Genomic DNA, 21,248 nt, shown 5'->3' on the forward strand with positions numbered 1-21,248 from the left:
TTTCCCCCCCCCCCCCCCCCCCCCGCCAGAGTCGCTGAGTCAGCAGCTTTACCAACACAAGCAGGAAACGGAGGTCCTTCGCATCTCTTTCTCGGCGTTGTGTATAAAAAAGGACGTCGTGCAGGAGGAGGTGGCCAAAAAGAGCAAAAAGCTGGAGGTTCTCCAGGAGCAGCTCGCCAAGAAGGTCGCCTCGATGATATCTTTAAAAGTTATCTTTACACTTCGATGCACTAATAGCGCACCGTTTTCGCCAGAAGCTTCCGGACAATAACCAAACGCATCTGATGTGAGTGTCTCCGCCCCAAAGAGGCAACCGAAGTCCGCGCCGCTCACGTCATCTGCTGGTTTTTTTGCGTCGCAGACAGCTGGAGGTGGAAGTGAACAGCCGCAAGAGGGAGCTGGCTGCTCAGAGGGTACTGGAGAACCACCAGGAGGCGCTCTCGAGACTCAAAAGAGACAACGAGTTGATCATCGGCGAGTACAGGAGGCTGCAGGACGACGTGGCCGCCGTGACGCTGGAGAAGCAAGTAAGCGACGGGGTTCAACGCTGCTCGGCGGGAGAGTCTCACGCAATTCAGACTCCTGAACGTCTCGTCCAGGCCGCTCACGAGGAGACGGAAGCGGCTTTACGCGAACGCGATGAGCTCAGGCAAAGAGTCCATTCCTACGTCAATACCGTGTCCAGGATTGAGAACGTCTTGAAGATGAAGGCAAGAGAAAACCGCAGCGCACTCGGATCATTGTTGACGCCTTTATAGCAGGTTGGCGACGGCTTTTGAAGAGGGTCCGGATGGCCCAATTTAGTAATGTGATTCTCGGCTTCGGGTGCGAGAGGTCCCCGGTTCTTTAAAGACATGCATGTCTTCACATGGTGACTCATGTGGGGCCTATAAAAGTTTCTCTTTGGGTTCGTGGACGAGGGGTATGATTCTGGGCGAGAGGTTCTGGGTGCCGGTCCTGGATCTGCACTTGAGTTATATGCCAAGTAAGGGGACGTTCAGATGTCGTGGCTCGTTGGTCTAGTCGTATGATTCTCGCTTCGGGTGCGAGAGGTCCCGGGTTCAAATCCCGGACGAGCCCTCTTTAAATTAGAGTTTTCGATTTGAGCTCATCTGTGGCTCGTTGGTCTCCGGGTAGAAGTCTCGCTTCAGGTGTGAGGAACTGTCACATGGTAGCATCGATTATCAGGATTTTTATGCTCCTGCTCAAGGTCCACTGTCATGAAATGTATGATTTTTAGTATATTATTGATGAAAAAAAGGCAGCCGGAATGGACCGAGCAGCTTTTTCACCACACAAGATGATTTTGACCTGTATGGCTTTTTGTCACTCTCGAGGGATTACGTTAGTAGCAGACGCCCACTCAGGCGGTCTCGTCTGTTCCTACTAGTTTTACCTGCTGGAAGGCACCACTTTGTTCCTTCGTGTTAGCTGAAATGCCGGCTCGTTGTATTGCTGGACATTGCTCGAACGCTCGGGAGGATGGATTCGCTCTTCATACTTTTCCAAAAGACCCGGTTCGCCGTGAAAAACAGATTGCACGGGTGCAAAGGACGAGCGCTTCGTGGGTTTCAAATGACGGGTAGGTGTGTATACAAATACTAAAACAAATAATAGTTTGGGGGCCTGGGGGGGGGGACGTAATCCTCTCAGAATTTATCAAAAGATCCACGCACGTTAGTGCTAAATGTGACGATGTACCCGTCGTCCGCCACGGACGAGGTCCGGTGTGACGGTCTGAGCGCTCCTGGTGCTGAAAAGTCGCCTTGTGATTAATACGCGTACGCGTGCATTTTGTAAATTTCCAGCCAGGCTGAAACATCCCCACGCACGCCTCGACGTGTACCATTCGAAAACTTCTCGCCGAGCATTCATGTTCGCCGAAAGACCAACGCAGCAAACATATATATATATATATATGTATATATCTTTTTTATCAACTTTTGTTTTAAGGGTAGGATATAACGTATGTTAGCTCCCTCTTTGTAGAAGGGGAACTATGAGACCGGAGGATTTCCCAGTAAGCGTCTGCTCCGTACCCAGAATTCCCCTGTTAGTAACGCATGCGCATTCAACACAAGGAGACTTTTCAGCACGGGGGAACGCTCAGACCGTCACACCGGCTTCGGCGGTGCCTCACGGGCCAGGCTGGCTCCTCCATACTTTCTGGGAGTCTGTTGTTCGTTAGAAGTGATCCGCTTATCATCTAAACATGGCCCGAAACGACAAGGAAATATTTCCCCGGTCACTTCACTCGAGCGTGTGATGTTCTCTTCTTTAAAAAGAGCTTCCGTGTCAGAAGGGGCGTGTTCATCTCCCAAAGTTAGGGTGCACCGCGTGTTTTCATTGGCCAATGTCCCAGTGTGATGTCACGGACAGAAGATGAAGCCAATATGGCTTCCACTTGGATGTCGAATGACACCTCCGCAACTTTGCGCATGGATGACGCGCTCGCCGTTCAAACTGATTTTTTCGTATTGACGTTGAAGTGAATAATGTCATATGTATTTTCCCTCACAATATGTATTTTAGAATGTTTATAGGCATGACAGTGGAGCTTTAAGCTTAGCTGTGGCTCGTTGGTCTCAGGGTAGAAGTCTCACTTCAGGCGTTTGTCACATGGTTACACCGATTATCAGGATTTTCATGCTAATCTTGATGTGAAACGTAAACTCGAGAGCCCCTTGTGGCGTCCCACCTTGGCCTCGCAGGATCAGGAGAACCTGGAGCTCACGGAGCGCTTCCGCACGGCCTGTTCGGACCTGCAGGAACGGGAGAACCGGCTGCAGCACGCGGAGGGCCTCATCGGCTCCGTCCGCCTGGAGCTCCTCTCGTCCGAGAAGGAACGGCAGCACCTCCGCGAAGCCCTCGTCCACAAGGACCGAGAGATCCAGCAGGTGAGACCAGAAGTTTTCACACCCCCAATCAGTTTTTTCCACCGTCGGTCCATGGTTTGTTTTTTTTTTTTTAGGGTATGCAGGAGAATTGCAGTCCAGTTGAACTAAAAGGGAACTTCTTGGCCTTTCTAGCATGCGCAGGACTCGCAGACGTACAAGGAGCAAGCGGCCATGTTCGCCCACGCCGTTTCCCAACTGGAGGAGGACCTCCGCGTACTCCAGGAGGAGAAAGCGTCTCTCCTGGCCGACCTCGCGTCGGTCAGGGAGCTCTGCGTCAAAATGGACTCGGACAAGGAGATGGCCGCCCGGCGACTTTTGCACAAGAGCATGGAGCTGGAAAGGGTGAGCTTCCTTTTTTTTGGAACGACTCATCAGGCGTACTTTGACTTGATTTGGGCGTGTCGGTCCAGGCCACCACCAGGCAGGAGGACGCTCTGACGGAGGCGGCGCTCCTGAAGGAGCACCTGGCCAGCGAGAAGCTGGCGCTGCGCAACACGGAGGCCATGCTGGCCTCCAGCCGGCAGGAGATGTTCCAAGCCCACCAGGCGGCCAGCGACAAGGACGCCGAGCTCAAGGCCCTCCGCCACAGGCTCACGCTGGCCGAGAACAAGATGTACGACTCGCGAGTGAAATCCGGCTCGGGATGGATGGATGGTCACCGGTTTTTGTCTTGCAGCGTGGCCCACGCGAGGGAGGTGACCAATCTGCGGGGGAAAGTCACTCAGCTGCAGACCAAGATGGAGGTCCTGAGCAGCAAAGGACACGAACGGTGAGCCTCGTTCTGGAATACCGAGGATATATTTCGCTGTAGACTGGTTGCGGGTAGCACGTCTTCCTCGCGCAGTTCTGAAGGTTGGGGTTCGAGCTTTGGATTGGTTGCCGGCGTGTATGTCCTGACGTCCCAATCTTGTCCCTCCCGACAGCGAGGCCCTTCGCGACCCGCCCTCATCCGACATCTCCTTCAGGCCCTTGAGGGCCTCCTCGCCCGTCGACCACACGGCCGTTCCTCATCAGATGGCCCCCGACAGCCTCGTACAAGAAGAAGAAATCAACCTGACAGAAGACCTCCAAAAGAAAGGCCGTAGTCCCACAACACCCACCACGTGATTGCGCTTCCATTCTGTGAGGCTTCAGGTTGCTTTGCTGCCATCTTGTGGTAACCGTTGAAAATTACTTTACACACCGATTTGTACTAGTTCCACATTGCCAAGGATCAACGGTACACTCGTAGCAAATTTGCGCATTCCCTCTTCCTTCCGATCGTGGGCCGGTCAAGTCCTGATGGATTCGACTAAAAGATGATCCCGAGTGAATATCCTGGCCCACATCTTACTTCGAATAATTCGTAACCACTTCAAAGTTGCTAAAACGGCGCCAAACGTTTAGGTCGGGTCAGTGTTACGAGTTCAATTTTTGACATCGGCTTTTGGTTTCATTTCAAACGTACTGAAGACACTCAGAAAAAGGAACACTCAAAAAAAAAAAAAAACATATTTGAAATGTAAAATTATATTTTGCATTTTATTCACATTTTACCCTTCTTTTTAGGGCATTTGTTGTGAGGCAATACAATTACAAATTGTATAAAGCAAAGTTATGATTTATTCATTCCGTTTGTATAACTTATGAACCACATAGTGCTAACACTGCCCACTAAGAAAATGACACTTTGTTTATATACGTATAAACAAATATTGTCATCCAAAATGTTTTTTTAAATTAAAAATTCAGAGATAAATGCTTTTCATTGAAAGGCTACTGTATTTAAAATTTTATTTTTATTTTATTTGAATTTTTTAAATCTTGCCAAGAGGAAATGAACAGGGGTGGACAAAAAAAAAAAAAAAAAAAAAAAAAAGGAAAAAGAGCAGCCCCAATAAAGGTTACGCCAGGTGAGGTTTATGTTCATATTTTTCAATGTTCACGCTCTATATTTTAATTGATTAAACAAGAGCAGAAGCGTTTACCTTTCTGTTGATGGTGAAAACATGAACACGGGTCAACGTGACCCGTGTTCATTTACGGTGGAAAATTTTGGCAAAAATTGTCAATTCAGCAAAGAAAAAAAATGGATACATACATATACAAACTGTACAATTCAAGCATAATTCTGTGGTTTAATAAATACAAATTGGCAAATGCTGGCAGAGAAATTTCATTTATAGAAAGCATTACAACAAAAACAAATATTTACTTTTTATACCTCAAAAAAATGGCACTAAAGTAGAAACATTTAATTAGTTTGAACAAAAATAAGCTTTTCAATAGTAAAAAAATATTTTTGGGCCTTTTTATAATGTTGGTGTACATTTTTTCCATTAGCATTCAGCAAAATTATATTCAAAAATTCATGAACTAGGAGTGTGTGTAGCGGAAACAGTAACTCTTAAATTGAAGTACTGAAATCAATATTTTCCTCACTGTACAGTAAATATTACCGATACACTTAATATTTACAATGATAGTTGGACGAACAAGTTTTAACTTGCTCACACTCAACTCATATGTACACCAACTAATAAAAATGCCATTAATCTGTTTCAGCACCCCAAAACAAAACACATTTCTGGTTCTGTTTTTATGAAAGAAAAATAAAGTACTCTTATGTAAAATCATAAAGACGAGCCAGTTTCATCAAATTTGATGACTGTACATACTCTAGTATTCGTGCATTGGATCGTGTGCCTTTAAGGGGCGTGGCTAGTGCTCGAAGCGGCGTCTTGTCGCGTTCATAAAGGGGAAAAAAAATTAATTGTCCGACTTGTCCGTGGAGCTGTTGATGGACGTGCCGCGCGAGGCCGTCGTGGCGTTGAGCGACGACGAGCTGCGCGGCGGCGAGATGGACACGCCGAGCCGGCGCATCTCCTGCGTGGTCCGCTTGCTGGCGACACAAACAACCGCGCTATTGCCACGTCGGCATTTTTTGAAATTTGATATTTCCCGTCCGTCCATTTTCTTTTGCCGCTTATCCTCACAAGCGGTCGTGGGAGTGTTGGAGCCTGTTCCAGCTGGGCAGAAGGCGGGGTACACCCTGAACTGGTTGCCAGCCAATCGCAGGGCACATTGAGACAACCAACCAGTCACACCTTGGGGCAATTTAGAGTGTCCAATTAATGACGCATATTTTTGGGATGTGGGAGGAAACCGGAACGCCCGGAGAAAACCCAGACAGGCACCGGGGAGAACATGCAAACTCCACACAGGCGGGCCCGGGATCGAACCCGGGTCCTCTGAACTGTGACGCCAACGCTTTACCAGCTGATCCACCATGCCACCTATTTTATATTTTTAATATTAAACCTCTCTGGACCAAATCAAATTTTGCAGGGAAAAATCCGATACTTTAAGAAAACGATACTCTGGACTTCAAATTTTTTTATATTAAACCTGTTGCAAATTTGCAAACCCTGCCAGGAAAGGGTTAAAATAATAATTAAAAAAAAAATATATCTATATATATATATTTTTCTGCTTAATTTTTTTTTTTTTTTTTAAGTCACACAAAGATTTTTACTAAATGTATTTTTAGTTTGTTTTACAAATATATTTTGACATCTAGTATATTGCGTATACCTTTGGGTTGCAGCATGTCTCGGATGGATATTTAAAACATGTACAGTACCGTCATCAAATTATTGTTTTTTTTTTTTTTTTTTTTTTTTTTTCTTCCCAGTATCTATTCCGTCTCCGCTAAGTTGTGACGGTTGAACTCACTTGTGAAAGCGCTCCGACGTCAGCTGCCGGTTGAGGACGTCCATCTCCGCCTGCAGCTCGGAGACTTTGTCGCGCAGGTCGGACACGTCCCTGGCGCGCTCGGCGCTGTCGGGAAAAAAAAAAAAAATACATTTTTTTTAAAAATGAAATTTAAAAAGGTCTCGAGTGACTCGTCGGGCTCGCTCACTTCTTGCCGTCGGCCAGGGCGAGCCTGTCGCGCAGGGCCTCGAGCTGGGACTCCTTCTCGCTGGCCGTCAGGTGGGTCTGGATGTCCTTCTGGCGACTGGCGGACAGAAGCGTCTCCAGGTTGCGGACCGTCGCCCGCTCGCCCGCCAGCTGCTTGGTCAGCAGCTCCGCTTCGGAGCGGACGTCCTCCAGCTCGGCTTCCGCCTGGGCGGGACCACACTCACATTTTAGCAAAAGTCTTCCTTTTAATCAGCGAATAGTTGACAATTGTTTTGATCGCCACCTTTTTCTTCAAAATAAGGAAAATAATACAAATTGATTATGATCTGTATAGTCCGTTAACGTGTCAGAAAAAGGGAAAAAATAATTCCCCAAAACATGCTTGGAAATGTCTTATGTTGACTCAACACAAAGATAATGGATGTCAACAAATAAGAGAATAATTTATTTAATAATGAGAAGATAAATATTTTAAGTGAAACAAAATACCGTAATTTCCAGCCTAGAAACCACGACTTTTTTTCCACACACTTTCAACCCTGCGGTTTATGCGACGATGCGGCTAATTTGTGTATTTTTTCTGATGGCCGCCCGCCAGGGGGCACTGTAGAGGAAAGCGGTAAGAGAGAGACAGGTGGAATGTATGTGCCGAGGAAGTGACTTTTACCGGTTCGGCCCTGTTAGTGCTGCGCGAGCCCGTTACTGACGTGTCTCAGTGATTTTTACCAGTATGTTTTTCTTTTAAACTGCACCTGTTAGCGCGCCGCTAGCGTTAGCATTAGCGTAGCGGCGCTAGTGTTAAACTCTCCGTGTACCATCTTTGTAAATATCTCATGTTTCAATGCAAGTTTCAATGTGGGCACTTGCGGCTTTTACACAGCTGCGGCGTACGTACGTACGTACCAAATGGTATTTCCTTTACAAATGTACCGGGTGAGGCTTATAACCAGGTGCGCTCCGTAGGCCGGGAATTACGGTAGATCAAATGTTGCACCTCTAGCTGCTCACCAAAACTGAAGAGCGCAGGACTCTCGTTTGATGAGCAGGGAGCCATAAAGTACCAGATAAACACTGTAATATCTGTGACTTTGAGGTGGATCAGCTGGTAAAGCGTTGGCCTCGCAGTTCTGAGGTCCCGGGTTCGATCCCGGCCCCGCCTGGCTGGAGTTTGCATGTTCTCCCCGTGCATGTGTGGGATTTCTCCGGTTTCCTCCCACATCCCAAAAACATGCGACATTAATTGGACACTCTAAATTGCCCATAGGTGTGATTGTGAGTGCGGCTGTTTGTCATGCCTCCTGCCCATTGACAGCTGCGATAGGCTCCAGCACTCCTGCGACCCTCATGAGGATAAGCAGCAAAAGAAAACGGATGGACGGTTCCTTAAGTTACATGTTTCATTGGCTCAGAACACATTTTAAAGCATCTTTCTCCATGAAAATGAATGGAAGTGCCATCATTCCGTTTCAGCGTTCGACCCAAAAACATTTTTTAGCGCGTATTGTAATGAAGAAAACCAGCAATCGATGACGGTGACGGTATAAAAGACGACACAGTCAAGTGGAGAACATGCAAACTCCACAAAGGCAGGCCCGAAGCTGAGATTTCCAGACCAGGAGCCCGGAAGCGCGACCCAATGGGCTCGCTCACCCTTTCCAGCTCCACGTTCTTGGACGTGACGTGTCGGGCGGTCAGATCCTTGGCCGCCTCCAGCTTGACGCACAACTCCCTGACGGTGGTCAAGTCGGAGACGAGCGACGCGTTCTCCTCCCGGGCCCTCCGCAGCTCCTCCTCGAGCCGGGCCATGGCTCGAGCCTGCGACGACACTTTGTCCTCGTACGCCTGCAGGGCTTGCACGTGCTGCGGCAAAAACAAAACGATTTGACATTTCATCGATTGATTTCTAGTACGGCCAGGTCACGTTTCTCACCTGCTGGATCTCGTGGTTCTGGTGGCCGACGGCCTCGAGCAGGTGCCGGCGTTCCGTGTCGGACGAGAGGAGCTCCAGGCGGACGGAGTTCCGGAGCTCCTCGAACTGCCGCAGCCGGCGCTCGCGCTCCTGCACGTCCGAGAGGGCCGTGCGGAAGCGGGACAGCAGGTCCAGGTTCTCCTGATCCTGCGCGGCCCACGCAAGTCACAAGTGATGATCGCGTCCCAATCTGCTCGGTAACTGGGCCACAGCTTTCGGAACCGGCTGGAGAGTTTTAAAGCGATTTTGCCGGCATATTCTGGATTATTGCAATAAACGCCATTCGGTGGTAACGAGATGGCGCCAAAGCAGAACTTTTATTTCAGGCAGGCCTTTGGCCCAGTTCCCGTCTCACGAGAGCTACGCTAATTTCGCTTGCCTTTGTCTTCAACAGGTTCTCAATCCGGGCCACTGCGGTGATGTAAGAATGCACTCGGAGTTTCAGCTCGTCGCGCTCGCGCAAGGCTTCCTCCATCTCCGCGTGGACCGCCTTAGACCGGACAACGGAACCAGAACTCGGCGTTGACGCTCGTTATTCCAAATAATGCCCTTCCTTACTTGGTTCTCCCGGGTCATGGTGGTCAGGTCGTCCTGAAGGCTCCTCTTCTCCCTGGCTGCCATCTCTCTGGTTTTCCGCAGTCCCGCCAGCTCCGTCTCGGCGTCGTCCAGCTGCTTCCTCAGACTGGCCAGCTCCCTCTCGCGGCTGTTTAGCGCCCCCTGCAGTTGACTTGAGACACAAACGCGGGGTGGGGTGTGTGTGTGTGGGGGGGGGGGGTTCTCATCGATTGCGGTGGGGAATGAAAATATGAATTTGAGTCAACTCACCACATAGATTTGTCCATTGTGCCGACCGTGAGCCTCACATCCTCAAGGGTCTTTGCCTGAAGAGGAAAATGACGTCACGGTGGATTTGTAGCGAGAGGAAGTATTACGAGGTGACGACGCGAGGCGTATACCTACAGAGTGCGCACCTGCACCATTTGGTACATACATACGTCGCAGCTGCGGAAAGGCCGCAAGTGCCCACATTGAAATACGAGATATTTACAAAGAAAGAGGGTACACAGAAAGAGTTTAACGCTGGCGCCGCGCTAAAGTTAGCGCAAACGCCGGCGCCGCACTAGCGCTAACACTAACAGGGACGGTTCAAATAAAAACTTAGTGGTAAACATAACTGAGACACGCCAGTAACACAGCAGCAACACGCTAGCGCAGCGCTAACAAGGCCGGTACAAGTCACTTCCTCGGCACATATATTCCACCGGTCTCACTCTTAACTTTTGCACTCAAGCGCCCCCCTTGCGGCCGTTATGAAAAAAAAAAATGCACAAATTAGCTGCATCGCCGCATATTCCACAGGATTGAAAGGCTGTAAAAAAAAGTTTATAGACCGGAAATTATGGTAAAACTTGTTTTTGTTTTTGGCATCGGGAGGATGGGACAGATTAATGGAATTTTTGTTCATTTCAATGGGGAAGGACTATTTGATATTTGCACTGAGTAACTATTGTGGTCATGGAATGAATTGAGTTGGTATATCAAGATATAGTGTGTGGAGGGGTATTTTTTGAGGGGGGTTTACAACCTGCGAGTTTGAAACTAGATTTTAGATGTAGACAGTTAAAAAATAAAAATAAATTATTTTATACTAACATGACATGAACTGATGGAAAAGAACCACAACTTTGTCTGCACATTGCCAAAGGTAAAAAAAAAAAAAAAAAAAAAAGGGGGGGGAGCCAATAATGGCGGACACAGCGTAATGAGATATTAATTTATGCAACGGGACAAATGGTCTACACTGTCAGACACAGATAGAATCTAACGCTAATGCTAGCGCTAACGCTAACAGGGCCAGTTAAAATAAAACTTACTGGTAAACATCACTGAGACACGCCAATAACACAGCAGCAACACGCTAGCGCAGCGCTAACCCTAGCACAGCACTAACAGGGCCGGTAAAAGTCACTTCCTCGGCACATACATTCCACCGGTCTCATTCTTAGCTTTTTGCGCTCGAGTGGCCCCTTGAGGCCTTTAGAAAAAAATGCACAAAGGAGCCGCATCACCGCATAAACCGCAGGGTTGAAAGCGTCGCAGGTACTTTCTCGTATATCGCCATTCCTCCCCCGCTGAAAAGTATACAAGCGAATGTCTCACTACCCGGGCCTTCAACCTACGAGCTCGCTGCAGTCAGGTGCCGCGTTCGGCCGGGACACCAACGCCAATGCCGCCAACAACGAGGGCTATTTGAATTGTGTTGTTGTCGACCGTGTAGGACGGTTGTATTTTGGTGTCAAGGAAGTACAGTATCTCAACGGTTTATTTGAAGTCAAAGCTGCGTTTACTCTCCTTTACCCAGAGAAAAATTCCTTGTGCGCGTTTACACCCTTGGGCATGAAATATGATTCTGATTCATCAACAGACACGCAGTGATGAAAATAAGTATTTGAACACCCTGCTATATTGCAAGTTCTCCCACTTCCAGATCGCGTAGGTGCGTGTCCACTACCTTGTTTTCGAGTTCCTCCTGAAGGACGACCATCTTCTCCGTCTTCTGATCCACCTCATCCAGCAGGGCGTCCTTCTCCTTATCCAGCGCAGAGAAGGAGACCCGAAGCACGTCGGCCTCCTGCTTGTGCTTGGACGCCTGCTGACGCAGCACCGCTGCGGGGACAAAACCGCAAAAAAATCACGCGGCCGAGTCATTAAAAATGAATCAATTATGAGAGCAAAAAAAAAAAAAAAAAAAAAGGAGGCACCCGTTGTCTGGTTCTGTATTTCCATCTGTTCTTGAGCGGCGCGCAGCTCGGTGGTCTTTATAGACAGCTTGCGTTGGAGGTCGGAGAGCTCCTGCTGCGTCTGCTCCTGCTGCAGCCTGACGAGCAATTTTTAGTCAAGAAATGTATTTTGGATTTTCTGTATCGCATCTGGGCAGCTGTAAAGCTTTGGCCTCACAGTTCTGAGGACCCGGGTTCGATCCCGGCCCCGCCTGTGTGGAGTTTGCACGTTCTCACCGCGCCTGCGTGGGTTTTCTCCGGGCACTCCGGTTTCCTCCCACATCCCAAAAATATTACATCATTAATTGGACGCTAAATTGTGATTGACACTGCGGCTGTTTGTCTCTAAGTGCCCTTTGATTGGCTGGCAACCAGTCCGAGGCGCAACCTGCCTCCTGCCCGTTGGCAGCTGGGTTAGGCTCCAGCACGCTCCGCGACCCTTGTGAGGATAAGCGGCAAAGAAAGTGGATGGATGGATATTTACTAGACGGTGGACAGCATGTTTGTCTCGATGTGACCAGCGATTGGCTGGCGACTAGTTCAGGGTGTACCCTGCCTCGTGCCCAATGATACCTGGGATAGGCTCCAACACTCTGTGACCCTTGTGAGGATAAGCGGCTAAGGACATGGATGGATGTATCACATTTGTTTATGTCTGACAATAGCTACAGTTTTTGGGTGATTTTACTTGTTTTTTTTTTTTTTTTTTTTTTTTTTAAATTAAAAGTCAAAAACCTCCAAAACCGCCACGTCAAACCAATGATACCTGGGATAGGCTCCAACACTCTGTGACCCTTGTGAGGATAAGCGGCTAAGAACATGGATGGATGTATCACATTTGTTTATCTGTCTGACAATAGCTACCGTTTTTGGGTGATTTTATTTATTTTTTTTTTTATTAAAGTCAAAAACCTCCAAAACGGCCACGTCAAACCAAAAGACCAGACTTGTTTTTTTGTGTGTGTGTGTTTTGTTATCATAAAAACATCTCCCAAATTTTGTGTCATCACGATTCTTGAGGGCTAATTTATTTATCAAATATATTTTTTGCAGACTCAGTTTTGGCGTTGTTGTGTTACAAGGGCCCAAGGGAATGTGTACAATTTCACTAGGCTACACATGCCTGCAAAAACTGGTTAAGATTTTCAGGCATATTCTTTTTTTTTTTTTATTATTATTATTATTAATAATGAAAGCCCTCCATTCTATTAAACATCATACCTCAAATCTCCTCAAGTGTCCTGCAGTTTAAAGGAACTACCGGATTGTAGTTTGCAAACCAACCTCTGTGCCAAAGAAGCTTTCCTGTACTGCGCCGCCTCCTCGGCGCTCTCAAGCAGAGCGCTCGACTGGAGGTCCAACTTGTGCTCCACCTCCCGCTTGGCGTCCTTCAGCGCAAAGAGTTCTGAGCGCAGCTCCAAGTTCTCCTGTTCCAGCTTCGCCAACAAAGTCAAACGGGTTTTTCATAGAACCGTGTGCAGTATATTCACAAACTGAGGTCCCCCCCCCACCCCCCCCCCCAAGCTTTACACCACCACAATGGAACTTTCCGACTGGTCATCTTAAGCTCCGCCCCCTTAGCTACAGTTGCCATGTCCCACAAGCTACCAAAATGGCGACTGCACAAAAACAGGTTTGAAATCGCGTATTCCAGATAATATTGGGGTATGTTTTTTTTGCCAAATGCGTCTCGACTATTTCACGCGAGGATATGCACACGGAATTAAGATTTTGGACGGAGCGGGACGCAATGGCAGAGTTACAGCGAAACGCTGGCGATCGATGCAAAAAAAAAAAGTTTGACGCCTCACAAACTTCATATTGAAATCCAACAAGATAAAATAGTGGAATCGTACTGCGCATGTAAAGCAGCGTCAGTACTTTTTACTTGGAAAGATCACGAGGAATATCGTTGTAGTCTTTATAAGTGAGTTAGGTTCAATTTCCTACAAGTGCAGTTATGATTAACTTAGTTAGTACCGTGGTCACCAGATGAAAGAATTTGAATTCATTTTTCTAGAAAACTCCGTTTTAGGTCTTTGGAAAATGAATCAAGCGGGCCGCTTGTAACCGAGCAGGATATCGTTCATCAGAATTGCACGTTCCACAAAGGCACCTGAGGACCATTTTCTTCGTAGCATTAACTTTTCCAAGCGCACACTATTGACAACTGGCATTACTTGTGGGACAACATGGCGGCATGGGGTTAAGACAATGTGCCGATCTGATTGGCTATAATTGTACGAGTGATTGACAGGTCGGAAAGGTCCATTATTCGGTGTTCCTTTTCAAACTCGAACAAACATTTGGCAAATATTACGTCACGTGTTAAATCATCATCAAGCTCACATGGTGAATGCCGTTCTGCATGTCAAGAATCCTCCGTTCCTGATCATGCGCATCGTGGAGATCGGCCGTCTGGCCACCCTATTGAAGAAGAAGAAAATCCAGTACAAAATAGAGCAGGTTACGCACGTAATAATAATCTCACCAAATTCGAGCACCCCCCCCCCCCCAACCAATTTGTTAAGTCAAAGTCCACAAATGCGTCACAAACCTTAAACTCCTCCATCAATAAGTCCCTTTCAGCCCTCACCTGCAGAATTTTACTTTCTGCAAGCCTGAGCTCCTCTCTCAGATTTAAAACGTCATCAGATGCGCCCGAGCTTTGCCGGGCGTCCTGCTGCTGTTCCTGCGCCTGAATAATAATAATTAAAAAAAAAAAATTAAAAAAAAAAACAGCTTTTAAAGTGTACAGAATGTCCTTAGTGCACCTTTTTGCTGATATCATACAGTTTTTCATGCAGAATTCGAATTACGTTATGAAGGAAACAAAAACAAACAAAAAAAAAAGATCGCGCATCGCCGGATTCGCCGAAAACGAAGCGGAAACGAAATGCCGCGTATTGAGTAAATAGGTACGCGACCACCCGGCCGTTGATTATAATGCCACTTGTCACTAATTTGTGCGTTTATTATCGCACCAAAACAAAGAGATGATAACGTAGAGCACAATCTAAGTTGGTATATTTTCACAAATAAGGATTTTAATAAATGAAATCCGTTTAAAATGCCGCCACGTTCATTTGAGAGCAAAACCTAATCAGACGGTCCCAGTCGCACAACAGCAGGTCCGCATTTAGTGACGTACGAGGCTCCGCCCCCGAAATGAATCGTTTTTCAGACACGGGGAACCGGGTCAAAGTTCGCGGATTTTAATTCCTAAACGCTTATATTTTTGGGGGTAAAAACATTGAAAAGGTTATGCATTTTATGGGACATATATTTTCGGCTAGATAAGATCATTTGCATCTGAAATAACACATTGCAAACACTTTAAGAGCTCCAAAGCAAATATGATTATGTAATATATCATGCAATATGTTGGGATTTTCACCTGGTAAAACAGGACTTTGAAGTGGTCTCGCTCAGCGCTGAGGGCTTTCGCGTTGGTCTGGATTTCCTCGCTTCGCTCCTCCGCTTCCTTCAGAGCCGCCTTCAGCTCGTCGCGCTCCTTCACCACGGCGAGCGTGTCGGCCTCGGCGACGCCTCCCTGAGGAAGCGGCGACGAGTTTCGAATTTGGCCTACGGTCAACCCCGGGATACATTCCAAACCCACCCAGGATAGGTGGAAATACGCAATATTTTGTATTTTGGATATTTTGGATTACACCTCCCACAAAATTTTATTTAATTTAAAGCAGGCGGTGCCTCACAAGGCCGCATGGTTGCCCGCGAGGACCACTTAAGACGCCCGTGAGGTCAAAATTTTTTTAGCAATGTTACTTGTACCGAAAATTTTGGATCTGACTTGCTTACATTAATTATCCATCCACCCATTTTCTTAGCCGCCTATCCTCACAAGGCCGCATGGTTGCCTGCAAGGACCACTTAAGACACCCGTGAGGTCAAAAATTATCAATATTACTTGTACCTACAATTTTGGATCTGACTTGCTTACATTAATTATCCATCCATCCATTTTATTAGCCGCCTATGCTCACAAGGGTGCATGGTTGCCCGCGAGGACCACTTAAGACGCCCAAGAGGTCAAAAATTATCAATATTACTTGTACCTACAATTTTGGATCGCACAATCGCACTCACAATCCCACCTAGGGTCATTTTATAGTGTCCTTACTCTCATGACATCGCCCCCAGGACTCCTGCTCCGGACCGGACTACGGACGGGACTGCCGCTCCCTCGGACGCGTCGGCAGCGTTCGGCTTCCTGGCGGTAGCGGTCTCGCTCCTCCTCCAGACTCTTGACGAAGGCGTCGAGCCGCGACGGCGAGCGTTCCCTCCCGCAGACGCCGTGTTTGGCCCGCATGGCCTCCAGCTCCAGCACCATCTCTTTGTCTAGAATCAGCGACACGTTACTCTAAAAACGCGGCATTGCCAAAAATCTAAAAATCAGAAAGTGTGAACCTTTTGAATTGATATCAAAATTGAAATGGAATTCCCTCGTGTGCTCACCTGCAGACATCATCTTCTCCACTTTCTCCTGCAGCCTGCTTTTCTCGAGCTCCAGAACTTGCAGCGTTCCTTCCAATTTCTCGTTTTGCCTCCGGAGCTCCAGCAGCTGCTCTTCAAAGGAGCCTTTGTCGAAGTCCCGCTCAGAAAGTTCCTGGGATGCAAAACAAACGAGGCTGCCGTAAATCCCAACAAAGTCGCGTTCCGGAGCTCCGATTTACACGACGGCGGATACTCACTGCTGTTATCTTTTGAAGCTTCGCCTCCAATTCTTCAATGACTCCTTGTTGACTTCGAATCACTTCCTGTGTAGTGGGGGGGGGGGGGGAATCTTCACTCTGAACGGCAGACATTAATTTTTCCCCCCACAAGTCTTAATAACATCATCCTTCTGTCAAGGTTTACATACTAGCCACTGATCACTCGAGTGTGACGCCAAAATAGTGTGCGGCTCATGTTACCATGACGACCAAAGGCCTACGTAGAGTTATGCGATGAGGTGAGCGGGTACTTACAGCCCAGGGTGTGATTTAAAATTAAAAAAAAAAAAAAAAAAGCCAGACACTCATTTGAACGAAAAAATGTCAAAAATAATTTGGGGGACCTTGTGAGTGAGAGTGACTATACAACATTTGTGTACAAGTCGCTTTCAAATCCGCTTCTAAAGCTGCAACCCTTAACTTCAGTTGTCCAGTCACTCACATGTACGGGTGTGGTCAGTCATGCCCGCAGCTATAAAGTCGCAGGTGTACGTTCTGTTTGTAATTATGAGTGTACCTCTTTAAGAGCAGAGGGGAGCGGTGTCAGGTAAACGAGGATGTAGAAGTAGGCTGAGCAGCAGCCACTGATCTAAAAAAAAAAAAAAAAAAAAAAAAAAAAAAGACTGGACGGCTCATTGGCCAGCAAAATTGAAGTCGCCATCCGCCATCTTGATACTCCCAAAACAACCATGCCGACCTGTCTTGCGCCAGTTTCGTGGCTGTGAGAAAACATTCCACGGGTAAGTTAGAAAGATTTACTTTGACACTGTTAAAGTTTGTTTGTCAATGTTTTTTATTTTTATTTTCTGATGAGATTAATTCACTTGAACAAAGTTTTGTTTAGGGTTGTTGTTGTTCACCCTCTGCTTCACCTTTATAGGCCGACGGTTTTTCGACAAAAAGCGATATCAATATTTTCCCAAACTTCATCAGTGGATAAGCCAAAAAAAAATAATAATAAAAAATAAATAAATTCTGTGAAATTTTTGATGAATTTCATAATACAGAACTCTGCAAATTAAATTAGATTTTCAAATGGGAGGAAACAAGTGTACATTTTCTGTCTGGAATAGGACGTCGCAGAGACAACAAATGAACAATGCCTTTAGCATGTATTTTCCCAGTGCGAGTCCTTATTTCCAAAAATATATCAAACTGATTGACTTAAAAATTAATGTTTTTATGACAAAAAATGCTTAGTTCTTTGCTATGTTATGATGATAGTGCTTCGCAGCGTATTTTGGGAAAAGTCACGGAGGTAATATGCAAGGTTTCTTGCTAGTCATGGTGTTGTATGTCTTTCCTTTGCACTTCGCCTTTTTTAGCTTACGAAGACGAATTAAAAATCCTTCGTGTTACCAGAATTGAAAAAATTTCAAGCTCACACGACCAGTTTTAACTCTACATGCCAAACTTTGACAAAAACCCCGCCATAGTCCAACCTGTAAACCATGTCCCTCCACGCGTTTTGGGAGTACCAAGATGGCGGCCAACTGGCTTCAACCAATCAACCCACCGCTTGTCGTGTATGCGCTATCCAGTCTTTTATTTTTTTTAGATCAGTGGAAGCAGCTGGAGTTAGAGAATGTGCGCTTCCATGTTTAAAAAAAAAAAAAAAAAAGACGTCAGGCTGTTGTTCACTGCGCTGGATCGGTTTTCATGTGCGCCGAGTATGCGACGTGCGCAATTGCGCAGTGGCTCAGCTTAGAGGGAACATTTGTCAAGACTACACAAAATAAGTGACATATTTCAATATCCATGTATTTCTACTGTGATTTTTCGTGTGAGTCTGATAGCACCAGTTAAATCACAGTGACCGGACGTCGCCTTCTTACTTTACTCTCTCGCAACTCCACGTCGGCCATTTCCAGGGCTCGCTCCTTGTCCATCTCCATCCGCTGGGCCAGGTCGTCGATGTGCGTCAGCTCCTGACACAGTTCAAAGTTCTTCAAGGAGAGGTCGGCGACTTCGCTGGAGGACTTGTGCTGCAGTCCCTCCACCTTCTGCTCCAGCGTTTTGTTGCTCTCTTGGAGGCACTCGACCTAGGCGAAGGTGAAAGGCGACTTTATAGCGGACTTCGTCAGCCACAACGGTGTCTGATGCGTCTCCAGGAAGTGCCGCGGTCACCTGAAGGTTGAGTTGCGCGATCAGTTTCTCGTTCCTGACGTTTTGCGCCTCCAAAGTGACGACGTCACGAGGTCGCCCTCCGTGAAACGCGCGGTTCAGACGCTCAATTTCTTTGTCCCTCTCGCCAACCTGAAAGAAAATTCAGACAAATACACTTTGATAAAAGTAAATTAAACATTATCTGATGATATACACAGTACGTGTTACTTACTTGGGTATTTAAAAGTTGAGTACATTCACGGGAATTGTCCAGCTCTGATTTCAGTTTTGTGATTTCGCCCTGCAGCTCAAGAATCCTACAAATCAAAATGGCAGATGATTAAAGGAGTCCTGTTAAGAATTTGTTTGCGGTTCATATTAATATGTCCGTACGGTGGTGCCTCGGTTCTCTACCACAATCCGTTCCAGAAGGCGGTTCGAAAACCGGATCAACCGCCGCGCGTTATGTTATTTTCGTTTTTTTACCCCCCGGGGGGTTGTTTGAAGTGACAATAACAAAGCGCGCCGTGGGTGGGTCAGCTGGTCGGGCCACTTGCGTTCTGTTTTTTTCCGGGTGTTGTTGGGGGCGTTCGAGTACCGATTTTTGTTGGAAAACAGAAGCAAAAAAAAAAAAAAAAAAAAGACGTTCGAGAAAGGAGGCACCACTGTACTTTCATCTCGTTTCCAACCTATATTTGTTTTTTTTGGCCTAACCTAACCCTGGGTTGTTTCAGTGAAGCGCCTCACATCACCCTTCAGCAAAATTCCGTATGTCCAAGATGCCACAAGATGATGGCAAAGTATTACTCGTATGCTAGACGGGGCTTTCGACAAGAGTTTTTCAGCAAATAACAAGGTTAGATTCCAAAAATAAATGATCTGATTAATCCTAAAGCAGCGAATCACAATTTTGCAGGGAATTATGTAAATTAATCTGACTTCACCGCAATTGAGCAAAATTCCGAACGACTCGCTTCGACACCTTAAATCATTCGATTAGCGACCTGTTATCAGCCAGTTGCAGGAGATCTGCTATGTACGGATCATCAGGCTGGGCCGCGGGATACCCGCACGTCACGGGAGGAGGGATCAGCTCGTCGATCTGCAATCGCTGACGTCGGAAAGCGATGCTCCGCTTTTTCCCACCTGGTAAAAATACGACAAGCACTTGCAAAAAAAAAAAAAAAAAAAACAGTCCGGACAACACCCCAGGTTTTAGCCATCACCTGGCGTCTGCACCACCGCTTGCAAGTTCTTCTCCTGCAGCTGCAGGATCCGGTCGGATTTGGCCTTGCCGTCTTTCTCCAGGCAGCGGACCTTGTGCGCGTACTGATTGTTCAAGAACTTCAGGTCGAACACGTCGTGGTCCAGTTTTCTAATGCGGGCTTTCAGCTCTGAAACGAGGCAAGTGCAAATTTCTGAAACGAATGGACATAATTAATACGCCTCGTCATCATCACTTCTTACCCCTGCTGATGTGTTCCATCTCCTCCTTTGCCTTGAGGAGTTCAAGGTGAAGGCAGTTGTTCTCCTTGACCAGCCTGGCATTATCTACCCTGTAGGGCTCCAGGAGGACGTCACAGTCTTGGCTCTCTTTCTCTGATGACTTTGCTGAGAGTTTCGCATTGCGGAGGCTTTCGGTCGTGTGGACCAGATCGCTGGCGGGAAAAAAAATAAGAAACGATTGTGCCGTTATTTAGATCATTGATTGTCATTCCTCAGTCGTGTTTTATACCTAAAAAGCTTCTCGACGAGCGGCAGGTTTTCAATCCCCAGAGGATACATGTAGCCCAGCTGGTCCAGACGTCTCCTCAAATTGACGAATTTCTTCTCCGATATGCTCTCCATGACTATTCATAAATATTTACGAGTCATGGGGGTGACAATACACAGCGCGGATACTTTAGCCAAACAGTTAAAACTAGCACAAATATAATTTAAAGAGCGAAAATGAAGCCACTTTACCAGCTAGCGTGTAGCTAGCTAACACCAGCTACAAGTTAGCAATATGTTTTTCTCCTCTTTTTTTTTTTTTTAGCTTCTTCGCTCACACCAAGACAATATAATAATTTTTAACACAAAAGCGTTGACACAATCCCTACATGTATCCCAACTTACCTCCTTTAGGCGGATGGAAACACTTTTGTCCGACAGATACGACCAATTTTAGCACCACATAAATGGACGCTATCCCGGCAACCGAGCCATCATAGGAGCTAATTTTATATCAATAAATATTGTTTAAATAGCAAATGCCCGAAGAGAAAGTTTGAAAGTAGCGCCGATGACCTCAGGTTAGCATTCGTCACCATGGAGGTGAGGAAACAAAAGAGGTGCGCGCGTTATGGTCACCAGCCTCGCCCGTGTAAACAAACTCCGGGAGGGCGGTGTCGAACATTAAGCAGAAAAACTACAGTTTCACCATTATTGATAATATTTGTCTATTATCTACATTTTGAAGCATTTCTGCTAGCTGCATTGCATTCAAGTTCATGTGGAGTACAGTCCACTATTACTATTATTTTATTTTGCATGACATAACTCACGTGAATTTGAGGGGAATTCATATTTTCGCCTCAGTATGTGCTTCCGTGTTAATTTAATCTCCTCAGGTCCATCACCATCAGTCGTGCTGGTTGATGGATCACTAACTACACAGTACAGGATTAGCAAATGGGAGCGATCACTAAGGAGTGATAATTTGCGCACATCAACATTAAATAATCGATATCACTCAGCTACAGTATGAGACATTTTTCCTAGGTGCCAAATGCACGGCTCGCCACTGGCATAAGCAGTTTAAAAAAAAAAAAAAGGAGAAATACATTTTGGTGATTGCAATTTTATTACTAACATGGTGCAA

The 21,248-nt window shown here is 46.5% G+C and overlaps 2 protein-coding genes and 1 non-coding gene across 17 annotated transcripts in view; 2 read left to right on the plus strand and 1 right to left on the minus strand.

Moving 5' to 3' along the window:
• Positions 1-9,298, plus strand: part of LOC133503150 (centrosomal protein of 135 kDa-like) — a 23,056-nt gene extending 13,758 nt beyond the window's left edge. For 6 of the 13 annotated variants that reach the window (XM_061824406.1, XM_061824410.1, XM_061824405.1 and 3 more), the window contains 8 exons: positions 30-184; positions 366-527; positions 600-710; positions 2,712-2,897; positions 2,972-3,239; positions 3,308-3,510; positions 3,574-3,666; positions 3,821-5,041. In XM_061824406.1, coding sequence (XP_061680390.1) covers positions 30-184; positions 366-527; positions 600-710; positions 2,712-2,897; positions 2,972-3,239; positions 3,308-3,510; positions 3,574-3,666; positions 3,821-3,982 — 1,340 coding nt within the window. In that variant the 3' untranslated portion in view covers positions 3,983-5,041. Of the gene's footprint in view, positions 1-29; positions 287-361; positions 528-599; positions 711-2,711; positions 2,898-2,971; positions 3,240-3,307; positions 3,511-3,573; positions 3,667-3,820; positions 5,042-9,160 lie in introns of those variants that run through there. The other 7 variants (XM_061824408.1, XM_061824411.1, XM_061824407.1 and 4 more) reach the window with 7 other exon arrangements.
• trnap-cgg (transfer RNA proline (anticodon CGG)) lies at positions 1,009-1,080 on the plus strand. Its single transcript has one exon. It is a non-coding gene; the product is annotated as a tRNA-Pro (tRNA).
• Positions 4,302-21,066, minus strand: LOC133503152 (centrosomal protein of 135 kDa-like). Of its 3 annotated transcripts, none has more exons than XM_061824420.1 (25): positions 20,504-21,066; positions 20,121-20,235; positions 19,853-20,043; positions 19,612-19,779; positions 19,390-19,531; positions 18,618-18,702; positions 18,407-18,535; positions 18,115-18,321; positions 16,259-16,324; positions 16,023-16,173; positions 15,688-15,905; positions 14,944-15,099; positions 14,104-14,244; positions 13,896-13,973; positions 12,831-12,982; positions 11,529-11,644; positions 11,279-11,433; positions 9,592-9,647; positions 9,325-9,493; positions 9,146-9,256; positions 8,728-8,913; positions 8,448-8,657; positions 6,799-7,001; positions 6,612-6,716; positions 4,302-5,778 (listed from the first exon to the last, which is right to left on the minus strand). In XM_061824420.1, the coding sequence occupies exons 2-25, from the start codon at positions 20,231-20,233 to the stop codon at positions 5,646-5,648; spliced, it is 3,441 nt and encodes a 1,146-aa protein (XP_061680404.1). In that variant the 5' UTR covers positions 20,234-20,235; positions 20,504-21,066; the 3' UTR covers positions 4,302-5,645. The 3 variants fall into 3 exon arrangements, with proteins under 3 accessions (XP_061680404.1, XP_061680403.1, XP_061680405.1); XM_061824419.1 differs by having other exon boundaries at positions 19,612-19,803; XM_061824421.1 differs by having other exon boundaries at positions 5,637-5,905; positions 19,612-19,803.
• Between the last annotated feature and the right edge of the window lie 182 nt (positions 21,067-21,248).

This window comes from Syngnathoides biaculeatus, chromosome 7, assembly GCF_019802595.1.
Source record: "Syngnathoides biaculeatus isolate LvHL_M chromosome 7, ASM1980259v1, whole genome shotgun sequence".
Classification (NCBI taxonomy): Eukaryota; Metazoa; Chordata; class Actinopteri; order Syngnathiformes; family Syngnathidae; genus Syngnathoides; species Syngnathoides biaculeatus.

Coding starts and splice junctions, on each gene's coding strand:
- LOC133503152 (XM_061824419.1), bottom strand. CDS start 20,233: ATGGAGAGCATATCGGAGAAGAAATTCGTCAATTTGAGGAGACGTCTG. Junction 18,322..18,406: donor TCGCGCAACTCAACCTTCAG/GTGACCGCGGCA, acceptor ACCTTCGCCTAG/GTCGAGTGCCTCCAAGAGAG. Junction 16,174..16,258: donor AGCTTCAAAAGATAACAGCA/GTGAGTATCCGC, acceptor TTTGCATCCCAG/GAACTTTCTGAGCGGGACTT.